At 38.2% G+C, this 14,996-nt stretch overlaps 1 protein-coding gene and 1 non-coding gene across 2 annotated transcripts; one reads left to right on the top strand and one right to left on the bottom strand.

The window, feature by feature from the left end:
- Positions 1-6,189: 6,189 nt before the first annotated feature.
- Positions 6,190-6,296, bottom strand: LOC142168473 (small nucleolar RNA R71). The gene has a single exon (XR_012698332.1). It is a non-coding gene; the product is annotated as a small nucleolar RNA R71 (small nucleolar RNA).
- A 7,730-nt stretch (positions 6,297-14,026) lies between these two features.
- On the top strand, positions 14,027-14,734 carry LOC107767847 (uncharacterized). Its single transcript, XM_075228767.1, has 2 exons — positions 14,027-14,233; positions 14,357-14,734. The coding sequence occupies exons 1-2, from the start codon at positions 14,027-14,029 to the stop codon at positions 14,732-14,734; spliced, it is 585 nt and encodes a 194-aa protein (XP_075084868.1).
- The last annotated feature ends 262 nt before the right edge of the window (positions 14,735-14,996 follow it).

Below are 14,996 nucleotides of genomic sequence, written 5' to 3'. Positions count from 1 at the left end.
GTTCCATTTAGGGTTTGATGGATTTCGTGTATTGATGATTGTTTGCGGATTATAACTCTTATTTTATGTATTGAATTATTTTTAGATGAATTAATTATTGCATATATATTCACGTGCTAATGTAATCGAGAGAGGCATAACTTGTGATATCTTACATTATATTGTTGGTTGAGTTCATAGATTCTTCTAAGTAATTGAACGAGTCTAGTTGAATTAATGGTTAAACCTACTTAGGAGAATAATCGAAAGAGGTTTTCCTAAAGACAAATCCATTACGCATTCTTGCATATCTTCACGGGCTTAAATTGTTGTGTCTTCTGAGTTTAAGACTAAATCGAGAGAGGAGATTTTGCTGATTGTATGGACTAATAATTGAGTGAATTCGAGAGACTCACTTGAACATTAGAAGTGAATTATCTAGAGTTAGATCCTGAACAATTATCTTGCACCTATCCTATCAAAACCTCATCTTCTCCCATTGATAACCTTCTTTGCTTATTCCTTGTTCGATTATCATTAGTCAGTATCTTTAGATTATTAGCTAATTTTAGTTAACCATCTTATAAATCTTAATTGTTGATCATCTTGGATAGCAACCAAGCTAGAAACTACGAGAATACTATTAAACTCCAATCCTTGCGGTTACAATATTATGATATACTATATTTGATTAGCGAGCAGAAGTTAAGTGTGTTTTGCGCTCGTCAAATTTTGTATTTTTCTTTGTGTCGTGGTTCTTTTTCAAGGGTTTTGTTTGAACCGGGTACAGTTAGTAGTGGTTTTATTTTTAGGAGTAGGAAACCTTGTGCTGTGATTTATATTGAAGGCAATATCTTTTAACTTTATTATGCCTTGAGAATAGTAAGTACTTTAGTTATGATGCTTAGGCTCAGTTTTTGACTCTTGTATAAGTACCTTAAATTGTATGATCTTAACTTTACTTAACTGCTGTGACTAGAGTGTCTTGATAGTCCGATCCTGAGTGAGTTACGTGCCATGTGTGTGTGAGGTCTTGTGTTATTTTATGCATTGCATTAGATGTATAGAACTTGCCCCGTGTGTGTGCAAAGTGAAATAGTAGTTTTATTCAGTCTTGGAAGTGATATAGGTATTTCCGTGTCCAGCCAGATATATGCTATTACCCACCTAATTGTTATGTATTGTAGTTATCCCTTTTGAGCATGTAATCATGTTTCTTTGGCAACCACATTACAAGCCTTACTCATTTGTTTAAATTGGACATCTATTTGAACCTTGTACCTCTCGTGAGCACTTAAATTTGTTATGAACGTTGTAAAAGTTAAAGTGTGGGGTGTTGGTTTCACTTTTGGGTGGAATTATTGAACTAAGGAAAAAGGTGCACTGTTTTTAAAAAGTAAGAGCCACTTGAATTGAAAAAGAAAGGGAAAAAAAGTAAGTGTATGATTGTGAAAAAAGTAAGTGTATATATTGATGTGAAGGTGTAGTTTTGGTTTGACATAAGTATGGGGTTTTGAATGGTTAATTGTATGTATTAAAGTGCTTAGGGAGGTGTAGTCACTCTTATATCTAAATGTATCCTACCCACCCTGCAACGTACATTACAACCAATTAAAGTCGTACTTGATCCTCAACTGAATCAGCTCAATTAGTAGAGTAGTACACTACGGGCAAGCCTATGGTACGTCTTTTGTGGGACATGAATGTTCTTTCTGAGAGTGAGCAAATTCTTTCTATTTTGAGTTCCTAATTGTTCTTAAATTTCATTGTGTGTGGAACTACTCTCTATTATTGTGTGAGGGCACTTGATTCACGAAGAAAAAATTTTGTCGTTGACCTCTGTTTTAGAGTAAGAGAGCGGGTTGCGAAAAATGTGTGGTGCTTTTGAGTCAAATCTTGAGGCGAGGATGTTACAGTATTGTGCTTATTCTGTTTTAAATATTCTTGGTGTGATGAGTTATGAGAGTTGTTTAAAAAGGTCGTGTCTATATGAAGTGTAGTTTTATTGCTCGAGGACGAGCAATGGTTTAAGTGTGGGGTGTTGATAGTAGGCTGTAATCTCGTGTCTTAGTCAGGTATTGCACTCTAATGCACTGCACTTTATTTTTGTTTGAGCTTTAATTGGTAGTGGTTTGCACTTATTATGTTGTTTATGCCTTGTAGGAGTGATTCCAAGTTATGTAGATGTTGTGGAGCTAATTCGAGCTATTTGGAGCCTTGAAGTCTGAGTAAAAGCCCAAGGTATTAAGCTGGGATCGTGTTCAGGGGTCGAGGACCACGTCTGGACATCTAAAATCCAGTTTGGAGTCGTACTCTAAGAATTTCGCACTACTGCAGTGCGTGGTACGCCGCAGCAGTATATTTTTGGCTGCCTGACAGATGTTGAGCTCTCCAGATTTCCCCACTAATGTCCCACTGCTACCAAACTATAAAGACTTAGGAGGTGATCTACCTATCAAATTAAAGCCCTTTGAGTCTAGTTTCCAACGCATCAAACCGTTCGTCCTTTGGATATTTCTACAAAAGGTTATGGCCATTTTACCGGACCTATGCCATATGTGCGACCAGATGCGCGACCGCGCATATTAGAGGGTATTCTGCCTCAGGTGCGCGACCTAATGGGCGATCGCGCACGTAGGAGCCCATTAAATACCCCCAAGGTCGGGGAAAGAGAGGGGTTAAGTCATTTCTTTGAGCTAGGGATTGCATATCAAGGGAAATCGATCCAACACTTCCCTCCCATGAACCAAGGTAATGCTTTTGGAGTATTTTGAGTTGATTACTACTCCTAAACACCTATATTAACTAGGATTAACCTTGAAGATCTATAGAATTCCATTCAAATTCCCAAACTTGGTCAAGAACCCTACAAGTTGGGATTTTCAAGAGTCTCACTACAAGAGGTATGTCTACCATCTCCAACTAATCTATGGTGATTATTTATGTATGAAATATGTGTTATAACTTATGGTATGGTGATAGGAAGTCATAAGTTCCCAATTTAAATACATAACCATTGTAGAGATTGAAAGGTGATTATTTGATGAAATTTCGTTGGTTGGGTGTGGATGGATGGTCATGTATGTGATATTGGAAGTTAAGAATTGTTTAAGAATGATGGTGGGATAAATTATTGGTAAATGGTAGTAGTTGGATGTACTAATTCTATGGTTAAGAGATGTAGAGATTCATGCCTACTAGGTGTTTGATAAAATGCTTAAATGGCCTAAATTATGGAATTTGTTACTAATATTGGTCCCATTGGATGTTGTTATTGTAGATTGAAGTTGCTTAATGCAGTGGATCATTGTAGTATCATTAAGGGACGAATTTGAGGTATGTTGGCTAAACTACTCTTTTAGAAATAAATTCCATGATCTTCCCGTAAGTTTCAAGTATTTTTGGCTCAAGTTCCTAATTCCCATGTTCCTAGTTGTTCCTAATAAATTCGATTATCCTGAGTAAGCAAAGTGTCGAAAGTTGTATGTATTCAAAATGTGTTCTGAATGTTTCTATCATATTATGTTATCCTTCGGGAATGTATTCAAGAATGATATGTGTATTATAATGTTATGACTTTGAGTCGTGTTTCAAATGAAAGCTAGTATGCCAACTTGTGTGAGAAAAACTCGATGTGCTTAAGACTCTTAATTGCTCATATGTATACCTAAAGTCTTGATTGGAAATGCCTTGTTGTTGATAATCTATAAAGATGCTTGAAAGTGAAAGAAGTGAGTTGAAGATATAAAGTGTGGCCACCGTGCCAAGAATGAAAGCTATACTTGTGGCTAGTGGTGCCAATGAAATGAGATGATGTGAGAAAGATTATGAAATGAGCCTTAATTTAACTGTTCCAAAATTACTTCAAAAGTAGATTTTTTTTTCTAAAAGCTTATGTCCTCAAGTCATATCCCAATGTAGCTATTTTAACTAATGCTATGCCTTGTGAGTATTTTCAATGTGTTTTGCGTTCTTACGTATTCGTGAATGGAAATTATGTATTGCCCTTTTTGGGAAAAAGTATTTCAAGAATAAATGGTGTGTTACTTGTTTATGATTTTAACTTGCGCATCGATTGCCAATCATTTTACTCAATTTCTTGGAAAGAATCTATTGTGCTTAAATACTTCATTTCTAATGAACTTAAAGTTGTGATTTTCAAAATATTATATATGTTGATATTATGATGATGATCCATGAAAGGAAGGAAATGAAAGTGTGGAATATGAAATACAGCTATTGTACCATGAATGAAGAATCATATGTATGGCCAAGAGAGCCAATGAAATAATGATGTTGTGAGAGGATGAAAATGCCAATGAGGCTATGAATGGTGTGAAAGGTTATGAGGTAAATGCATTTGTATTGTTTTTTCCTTTGTATGCAAATCAATAATATTTTTGGAAGTATCGATAGTCACCGGGGAAGGGTAGGTTGAAATAACCTAAGCCCGAAACTACACGTGCCGGTGTAGGAGTGGATTGTGATTATTTTCCTTATTTGGGATGAGATTGATGTGATAAAATTATTCCCCTTATTTGGGATGAGATTGGTGTGATAAAATTATTCCCCTCACGACATTGTGGTGAGATGGCCTAGCCGATTGGGTCATGATTGGACACCATGCCACACACATGGTGGTGATTGTGCTGGAAATTGTAATTGAAATTGTGATTGTGTTTGATGTCTCGGATGAGATGGCCTAGCCAATCGGGTCGTGATCGGACTCTGTACAAAAAGTACAGTGGTATTGGTATTGTGAACGTTGATATTGTGAACAGTGGTATATAGGTGCTAAAGATCTCCCAAGCAAAAAAAATAGTATCTTCGTATTTTGAAAATTAATATGTTTTAACTTGGAAATTGGATATCATTGATTGTTGATTGTTGTTTCCATGGTTTGCCCTTTTATGTTGGTATTCTATTTTGAAAGAGGACAGTTAGCTTTACATACTAGTACTATTCCATATGTACTAACGTCCCTTTTGTCGGGGGCGCTGCATCTTGCATATCTTCACGTGCTTAAATGGTTCATCTTGTGAGGTTAAGACTTAATCGAGAAAGGAGTTTTTGCTGAACGTTTGAACTAATAATTGAGTAAATTCGAGAGAATCTCTTGAACATTAGAAGTGAATTTCCTAGAGTTAGATCCCGAACAATTATCTTGCACCTATCTTATCGAAACCCTATCTTCTCCCATTGATAACCTTCTTTGCTTATTCCTTATTCGATTGTCATTAGTCAATAACTTTAGATTCTTAGCTAATTTTAGTTAACCATCATATAAATCTCAACTTTTGATCATCTTGGATAGTAACCAAGCTAAAAACTACGAGAATACTATTAAAATACAATCCCTATCGATACGATATTATACTATATTATATTTGATTGGCGAGCAGAAGTTAAGTGTGTGTTTTGCGCTCGTCAAATTTTGGCACTCTTTTTATTTTAGTGTTCTATTTTATGTTTGATGTTCTTTGACTGTGCTCAGGTTACATGTTAAGATTGGTGCATGATTCAAGCTTCTGCGAAAGAAGTGCTACCATATAAGCCAAAAATAGAAAAACAACTGTGACAGCTGAGGAAGGAAAGAAATCTCACCGAGACTTTAGAAAAGGTTGGGAAATCCTTAACCAAAGAATCTATGGCTGGAAACGGTGATGATATGCAGATTTGGCTGCAAGAGAGGCAGCCCAACAATGAGAAAAAGTTGCATGGGATGCTGAGGAAGCAGCTATTAGAGATGCACAAACTATCTATGAAGAATAGAGGGGTCGGAGAATTGCTCAAAATTAACCCTTGGCTACAGACCAGTTCGGAAATATAGCTCCCATGCCTGGGAGATCACTGGGCGATTATGCTAGACCATTCTACAATCAAGGTTTATCAAGTGTTAGACCACCTCCAATTGCAGCTAACAATTTTGAGCTGAAGTAAGGGTTGTTTCAAATCATTTAGAATTGTCGTGTTTTTAGAGGAAAGATGAACAAAGATCCAAACACACATCTAATGGACTTCAAGGAGATTATGAACACTTTTCAATACAATGGGGTGACACAAGATGCAGTGTACTTGAGGGCATTCCCCTTTTTACTTAAAGATGATGCAAAGCAGTGGTTTCGAAGCTTGCCCACAGGATCGATTAGAACATGGGAGGAGATGACTAGAAAATTTCTTAATAAATATTTCTCCTCAGCTAAAACTGGCAAGTTTAGAAGAGAAATCCATAACTTTTGCCAAAAAGAGACTGAAACTATTTTTGAAGCATGGGAGAGGTTTAAGGAGATTGTTAGGAAGTGTCAATATAGTGGAATTGAACTCTGGAAGCAACTCCAGTACTTTTGGGATGGATTGACACGGCCTCGCGTAGAACATTGAGCAACATAGCCGGTGGCCCTTTGATGAAGAAGACTCGAGAGGAGATTGTTACAATTCTTGATGAGTTATCTAAAGATGCTAATCAGTGGCCCTCAGATATTCCTGAAAGAAGAAGATCAACTAGTGTTCACCAAGTTGATGCTAATACATATGTGCAGGCACAGCTTGATGCTATGGCTAAAGAAATATGAAAGCTGACCATAGCCACGATACAAAGTGAGCCTCATGCAGCCTGTGATATATGTGGAAGAGGACACCCTACTCATGAGTGTCAAGCCTCAACTGAGGAAGTGAATGTTATGGGAAATTATAAATCTAATGTAATGGGTCAGAAGCACCTCAGTTTTTCGTGGAGTTCACCTAGGGGTACCGCTAATGCATGGCAACAAAACAACCCCAGATTTCAGAGAGCAGGAGCTCCTGGTTTTATGAATCCGCCGAGGCAGCAGTTTCAGCCTCAACAGTCCAATCAGCCTGGTCTAGAAGATCTCATGAAGGCCTTCATTGTGAAAACTGATGAATGATTCGAAGTACAAGGGGTAGCAATTCAAAATTTAGAGAAGAAAGTAGGACATATTGTAACAATATTATCTGAGAGGGTTCCAGGCACTTTCCTTGCTGATACTGAAAAAATCCCATAGAAACAGTGAATGTTGTAACCTTGAGAAGTGGGCAAGTGTTGAAAGACCCCACCCCGATCCAAAAAGATGTGAGACTTGAAAAGGAAAGTGGGGAGTAGCTGAAAAGTGATGAGGACAAGAAGAAGAAAGACCCAATGAAAGCTGAGAAAAAGAAGAAGGAAGAAAAATCGAGAAGGGAGGAACACGAGGAGAGCGAGCATATGCTTGCGCTACCTTTCCCTCAAAAGCTATGTAAAGAAAAGTTGGACAAGCAATTTGAGATATTTCTGGATGTGCTGAAACAGGTTCATGTAAATTTACCATTCACATAAGTTCTCTCACAAATGCCTTCTTATTCTAAATTCTTGAAATAGATCCTTACGAAGAAGAGGAAAGTAGAGGAGACCTTAGTGGTCAAGTTCACAGAGCATTGCAGTGCGATATTGCAAAATAAACTCCCACAAAAGTGTGGAGATCCAGGAAGTTTTACTATACCTTGAACTTTAGGAACTATTAATTTTGATAAGTCTTTATGTGATTCTAGTGCCTCAATTAATTTAATGCCTCTATCTATTTACAGGAAACTAGAGAAAGAGATTGGAGAGATAAGGTCTGCACCAATATCGTTGCAGTTGGTAGACCAAACGACTTTAATGCCCGAGGGGATAGTGGAAGATGTGTTAGTTCAGGTGGATAGGTTCGTATTTCCTGTGGATTTTATAGTGGTGAATATAGAGAAAAACAAGGAGGTCCCCCTCATCCTAGGAATACCATTCTTAGAGACGGGCAGAGCGATATTAGATATATATGAGAGAAAACTCATGCTTAGAGTGGGTGAGGAGACTGTGACTTTCAAGATGGATGTAGAAAAGGGGGTGCAAAAAGGAAAATCAGCTGCAAGTATTGAGTGGAAAGTGAAGGGCTCGAAAGAGAAGGCTATAGTGAGCGAGAAAGATAAGTGTGCGGTGTACCCAAAAAGGCTGAGGAATGGAGCCCGACTTCGACTCAGACTCTTACTAGATATTCAGGGAAGTTTTCTTTACCTTATGCTTTTTAATTGTGTGCCATGGGGACATGCATCAACTTAAAGTATGGAGTGGGGGATATTTGTATGAATGTATGTATGTATATTAGTTTCTTTTTTTCTTAGTTGTAGTAGTTAGAGATGGAAAACAAATTGAAAAAAAAAGAAAAAAAGACAAAAAGATTTTCGTTTGTAGGTAGTGTAATAATTCCCCCTTGGTTTTTCTTTGTGCCACAGTTCTTTTCCAAGGGTTTTGTTTGAACCGGGTGTAGTTAGTAGTAGTTTTTAATTTTTTTTAGGAGTAGGAAACCTTGTGCTATGATTTGAATTGAAGGCAATATCTCTTAACTTTATTATGCCTTGAGAATAGTACGTGCTTTAGTTGTGACGCCTAGGCTAAGTTTTTGACTCTTGCACAAGTACCTTAAATTGTATGATCTTAACTTTGCTTAACTTCTTTGACTAGAGTGTCTTGATGGTCCAATCATGAGTGAGTTACATGCCATGTGTGTGTGAGGTCTATGTTATTCTGTGCACTGCATTTGATGTCTAGAACTTGCCCTATGTGTGTCAAAGTGAAATAGTAGTTTTATTCTCTCTTAGAAGTGATATAGGCATTTCTTTGTTGAGCAAGATATATGCTATTACCCACCTAATTGTTATGTATCGTAGTTAACCCTTTTGAGCTTGTAATCCTGTTTCTTTGGTAACCACATTACAAGCCTTACCCATTTGTTTAAGTTGACCATCTATTTGAACCTTGTACCTCTCGTGAGCACTTGAATTTGTTATGAACTTTGTAAAAGTTAAAGTGAGGGGTGTTGGTTTGGCTTTTGAGTGGAACTATTGAACTAAGGAGAAATGTGCACTATTTTGAACAAGTAAGAGTTACTTGAATTGAAAAAGAAAGGAAAAGAAATAAGTGTATGATTTTGAAAACATATTCCTTGATAGTGGTGACTCTTGATATATTTGTGCTAAAAGAAATAGGGAGTTAATGTATATTGATGTGAAGGTGGAGTATTTGATTGACATGAGTATGGGGGTTTTGAATGGTTAATTGTATGTATTAAAGTGCTTAGGGAGGTGTAGTCACTCTTATATCTAAATGTATCCTACCCACCCTGCAACCTACATTACAACCAATTAAAGTCCTACTTGATCCGTGACTAAATGAGCTCAATTAGTGGAGTAGTACACTACGGGAAAGCCTATGGTACATCTTTTGTGGCACATGAATGTTGTTTCTGAGAGTGAGCAGATTCTTTCTATTTTGAGTTCCTAATTGTTCTTAAATTTCATTGTGTGTGGAACTACTCTCTATTGTTGTGTGAGGGCACTTGATTCACTAAGGAAAGGTAATGTTGTTGTCCTCTATGTTAGAGTAAGTGAGCAGGTTGTGAAACATATGTGGCGCTTTTGAGTCAAATCTTGAGGCGAGGATGTTACGGTATTGTGTTTAATCTGTTTTAAATATTGTTGGTGTGATAAGTTATGAGGGTTGTTGAAAGAGGTCATGTCTATATGAAGTATAGTTTAATTGCTCGAGGACGAGCAATGGTTTATGTGTGGGGTGTTGATGGTAGGCTATAATCTCGTATTTTAGTCACGTATAGCACTCTAAATCACTGCATTTTATTTGTGTTCGAGCTTTAATTGGTAGTGTTTTGCACTTACTGTGTGTTTTATTCCTTGTAGGAGTGATTCCGAGTTATGTAGATGTTGTGGAGCTAATTCGAGCTATTTGGAGCTTTGAAGTCTCAGTAAAAGCCCAAGGGATTAAGCCGGGATCGTGTTCGGGGGTCGAGGACTATGTTTGGACATCAAAAATCAAGTTTGGAGCCGTTGCACTACTGCGGTGCGTGGGGCGGCATGTGGTGCGCCGCAGCAGTGTAGTTTTGGCTGCCTGACAGATGGTGAGCTCTTTAAATTGCCCCACTAATTCCCCGCATGGCGCGTCGCCCTATGCGGCGCGTCTGTGCAATTTTTATTGAGTGAAAGCCCTATTTTGGCTAGGAAAGGGTGGTTTCGTCTAGGCCCAACTCTACTTGGTATAAATACATTGAAAAATATTATTTTCTAGACTTTTTCACATACTTCGGACCTAAGGAGGCTAAGGAGGTTTTGGAAGAATACAAGCACAAGGATTTCATCATTCCTTCCTCAATCATAACCCGAGTTTGGATCGAATTTATGTTTTCCTATACTTTAATTTTATTTGTGATGAATTTCTCCATATCTATGGAGAGTTCTATTTAGGGTTTGATGGATTTGGTGTATTGATGATTGTTTGCGCATTATAACTCTAGTTTTATGTATTGAATCATTTTTGGATGAATTAATTGTTGCATCTATATTCACTTGTTCATGCAATCGATATAGGCATAACTTGTGATATCTTGTATTATATTGTTGGTTGAGTTCATAAATTCTTCTAAGCAAGTGAAAGAGGCTAGTTGAATCGTTGATTAAACCTAGTTAGGAGAATAATCGAAAGAGGTTTTCCTAAAGACCAATCCATTACGCATTCTTGCATATCTTCACGTGCTTAAATTGGTTCATCTTGTGAGATTATTACTAATCGAGAGAGGAGGTGTTGCTGAATGTTATAATTGAGTTAATTCGAGAGACTCACTTGAACATTAGAAGTAAATTATCTAGAGTTAGATCCCGAACAATTATCTTGCACCTATCCTATCAAAACCCTATCTTCTCCCATTGATAACCTCCTTTCCTTATTCCTTGTTCGATTGTCATTAGTCAATAGCTTTAGATTCTTAGCTTATTTTAGTTAACCATCTTATAAATCTCAATTGTTGATCATCTTGGATAGCAACCAAGCTAGATACTACGAGAATACTGTTAAAATCCAATCCATGTGGATACGATATTATACTATACTATATTTGATTAGCGAGCAGAAGTTAAGTGTGTGTTTTGCGCTTCTCAAATTTTATTATGTTTAATTTTGGAAAGACAAATTAATGTGCTTGCGATTCCTACTGATCATATACATACTAAAAGTCTTGATTTCAAATGCTCTTAATATTGATAACCTATGATGATGTTTGAAAGTGAAGGAAGTGAATATGAAATATAAAATGTGGCCATCGCGCCAAGAATGGAAATTACACTTGTGGCCAATAGTGCCAATGAAATGAAAAGATTGTGTGAAAGATTGTTAAATGTGTTGTAACTCCTTTATATAATGAATGTTTTTGTGCATCGTTTAGTCACCGAGGAAGGGTAGGTTGAAATAGCCTGACCCCGAAACTACATGTGCCGGTGTAGGAGTGATTGAGGGGTAAATCTCCATACTGATATGTTGATATTCTTCCCCTTAATTGGGATGAAATTATTGCTAGAAGAATGTGATGTCGACCCACACGACATTGTGGTGAGACGGCTTAGCCGATCGGGCCGAGATCATACGCCATGTCGCACACATATGGTGTTATTATTGGATGTCTTGGGATGAGATGGCATAGCCGATCAGGCTGAGATCGGACTCCGTGCTAAAAGCACGGTGGTGTTTCGGTACTATAGATCTCACAACTTAATAATATTGATATTCACTTGAAATATTTTCTTTCTCTTAATTTGATGCTTTAATACTGTTTGAGGCCCTCGTTAGTTGCATGTTTCTTTCTCTTTGTATTGTTGCTTGATTCATTTAGAGGGTGTTTAGTCTTACATACTAGTACTATTCTATATATACTAACGTCCCTTTTTTCGGGGGCGCTGCATCTCTAATGGATGCAGGTGGTTCCACAGCAGGCAGCATCGATCAGTGATAGCGGTACACCCTCTCCTCAGCTGATTTGGTGATCCCCATTTCATATCCGGGTCTTGTATCTTTTGCTCCTTTTGTATAGTGGTTTGAGGTATAGCTAGGGCCTTGTTGTCGGCACTATCACATTACTCCTTGTATCCACTAGAGGCTGTGTAGACATTGTATGGGTTGTATCTTGATTTTGGAAAAGTCAAACTAGAAATGTTGTATATGTATCTCATGTTTCCACTTCTAAACTATGAATATGGAATGTATTTTGAGAATTACAAATGAAGTAACTAATGATAATGAAATTGGTGTTGTTTATGAAACTCTGTCATTGTTCAATGAAGGGTATGCATCTTCTCTTTATTCATAGGTAAGGTCGGGTAGAAGGCATCAAGTAGGCTTGCTTGACTGGGTTATCTCGGTTGAGCATTGGTCGCGCTCCCCAAGGTCAGGGCGTGACAGGACTGCTGCACCATCCCGAGCTCGCCGAGCTCCTGGGTAGCCTTAGCAGAACTAGCATGATTTATTTTTAAAACTATTTTTGGCATTTAAGACATTTTTAGTGTTTTGTTTTGAAATAATTACTCGAGACATCGAGCCGTACTTGTTGACAGGTTTAAGCTTTATTAATGCAACATTGCTTTTCATTTATTTATATTACATTCTTTTTCAGTATAATTATTATATATCCTGATGAACCTACAACTATGACATGTAATGAGACAACGCAACATAAGGAAAGTGATTCGGAAGATTTGGAAGATGATATAATACGTGAGGAAATTGTCAAAGAAGTAGAGAATTTTGAGAACAAACCAAAGTCCAATTTGGAAGAAACTGAGGCAATAAACTTAGGGGATTCTGAAACAGTCAAAGAAACTCACATTAGCATTCATCTATCACCATCGGAGAAGGAAGAGTACATCAGGTTTCTAAACTAATATGAGGAGATTTTCGTATGGTCCTATGACGACATGACTGGGTTAAGCACATCCATAGTGGCTCACAAGCTACCTACCAACCCTATGTGTCAACCAGTAAAACAGAAGCTCAGGAAATTCAAGCCAGATATGAGCCTAAAGATAAAGGAAGAGGTCACCAAGAAATCAAAGCCAAGGTCCTTCGGGTGGTCGGATATTCAACTTGGTTAGCCAACATTGTACCATTTCCGAAGAAGGATGGGAAGGTCAGGGGTGTGCATTGACTATCGAGATCTGAACAGAGCAAGCCCTAATTATGATTTTCCATTGCCCAACATACACATACTAATCGACAACTGCGCCAAGCATGAACTCCAATATTTTGTGGATTGCTTCACAGGATATCACCAGATTTGGATGGACGAAGAGGATGCCAAAAAGATAGCCTTCATCATGCCATGGGGAATATATTACTACAAAATGATGCCATTTGGTTTGAATAACGTCGGGGCTACCTACATGAGGGCCATGACTACTCTATTTCACGATATGATACACAAGGAAATAGATGTGTACGTGGATGATGTCATCATCAAGTCTAGGAGGAGTTCGGATCACATAGCAGACCTGAGGATGTTTTTTGATCGACTTTGAAAGTACAATCTGAAGTTGAATCTTGCAAAATGTGCTTTCGGAGTCCCTGCTGGAAAGTTGCTGGGTTTCATCGTCAATCACTATGGTATTGAGCTAGACCCATCAAATATCAAAGCTATTCAGGACTTGCCTCCGCCAAAGGTCAAGAAAGGTGTGATGAGTTTTCCGGGATGCCTCAATTATATCAGCCATTTTATAGCATAATCAACGGTAATATGTGAGCCGATCATCAAAATGCTGAGGAAAGATGTTGCGACGAGCTGGACCAAAGAGTGTCAAAAGGCTTTTGATAAAATCAAGGAGTACCTGTCCAAGCCGCCCATGTTAGTCCCACCAAAGCCCGGGAGACCTCTATTGCTATACATATTCGTCTTGGATGGAGCTTTTGGTTGCATCCTGGGGCAACACGATGAAACCGGGAGAAAGGAGCAGGCGATATACTATTTGAGTAAGAAGTTCATACCTTATGAAGCCTGGTACTCTTTGTTGGAACGCACATGTTGTGCCTTGACATGGATAGCCCAGAAATTGAGGCACTACTCCTGTGCATACACCGCATATCTCATATCGAGGATGGATCCGCTGAAATACATCTTTCAGAAAACCTAAGCCTACGGGTAAGCTAGCAAAGTGGATGATATTTCTAAGTGAGTTTGATATCATCTATATGACTCAAAAGGCGGTCAAGGGGAAAGCATTGGTCGATCACCTAGTAGATAACCCCGTAGACAGAGAATATGAACCATTGAAGACATATTTTCCCGACGAGGAAGTGTCATTTGTAGAAAAAGATATTGCTGAAACATATGAGGGTTGGAGGATATTTTTTGACGGAGCCGCAAACTTCAAAGGAACGAGCATCGGAGCTATTTTGGTATCAGAAACCGGTTAACATTACCCGATATCCGCCAAGCTCAGGTTCCCATGCACCAACAATATGGCAGAATACGAGGCTTGCATCTTGGGACTCAGATTGGCCATCGACATGAAAATTCAGGAGTTGCTGGTAATCGGAGATTCAGATCTGCTGGTACATCAAGTACTCAGAGAATGGGCTATCAAGAACACTAAAATATTGCCATACTTGCACTGTGTGCAAGATCTGATCAAGAGGTTCATGAAGATAATATTCAAGCATGTTTTGAGAATTCAGAATGAGTTCGTAGATGCACTGGCTACCTTGTCTTCCATGATACAACATCCAGACAAGAATTTTATCGATCCAATCCCGATAGAGATTCGTCAGCAACCAGCTTATTGTGCCCATGTTGAAGAGAAGTTCTATGAAAATCCATGGTTTCACGATATCAAGGAGTATTTGGATAAAGGAGAATACCTAGAAAATGCTACACACACTCAGAAGCGCAAACTTTGAAGATTGGCCAACCACTTCTTTCAGAGCGGAGGAATTCTGTATAGAAGGACTCCTGACTTAGATTGTTGCGATGTGTCGATGCCAAGGAGGCATCTAGATTGCTCGAAAAAATACATGCCGGAACCTGCATCGAATATGTTCAAAAGTGCCACAAATGCCAAGTACATGCTGATATGATATGTACGCCACCTAACGAACTCAATGCAATGATTTAACCCTGACCTTTCTCTGCCTAGGGCATGGATGTCATCGGACTGATTGA

This window comes from Nicotiana tabacum, chromosome 13 (assembly GCF_000715075.1).
Source record: "Nicotiana tabacum cultivar K326 chromosome 13, ASM71507v2, whole genome shotgun sequence".
Classification (NCBI taxonomy): Eukaryota; Viridiplantae; Streptophyta; class Magnoliopsida; order Solanales; family Solanaceae; genus Nicotiana; species Nicotiana tabacum.
The sequence above is the reverse complement of the archived record's forward strand: the minus strand, read 5'-3'. Positions and strand labels throughout refer to the sequence as shown.

Excerpts from the sequence above, each read along its gene's own strand:
- LOC107767847 (XM_075228767.1), top strand. The coding sequence starts at position 14,027 with ATGACTCAAAAGGCGGTCAAGGGGAAAGCATTGGTCGATCACCTAGTA. Across the intron at positions 14,234-14,356 it reads CGAGCATCGGAGCTATTTTG|GAGTTGCTGGTAATCGGAGA; the intron begins GTATCAGAAACC and ends ATGAAAATTCAG.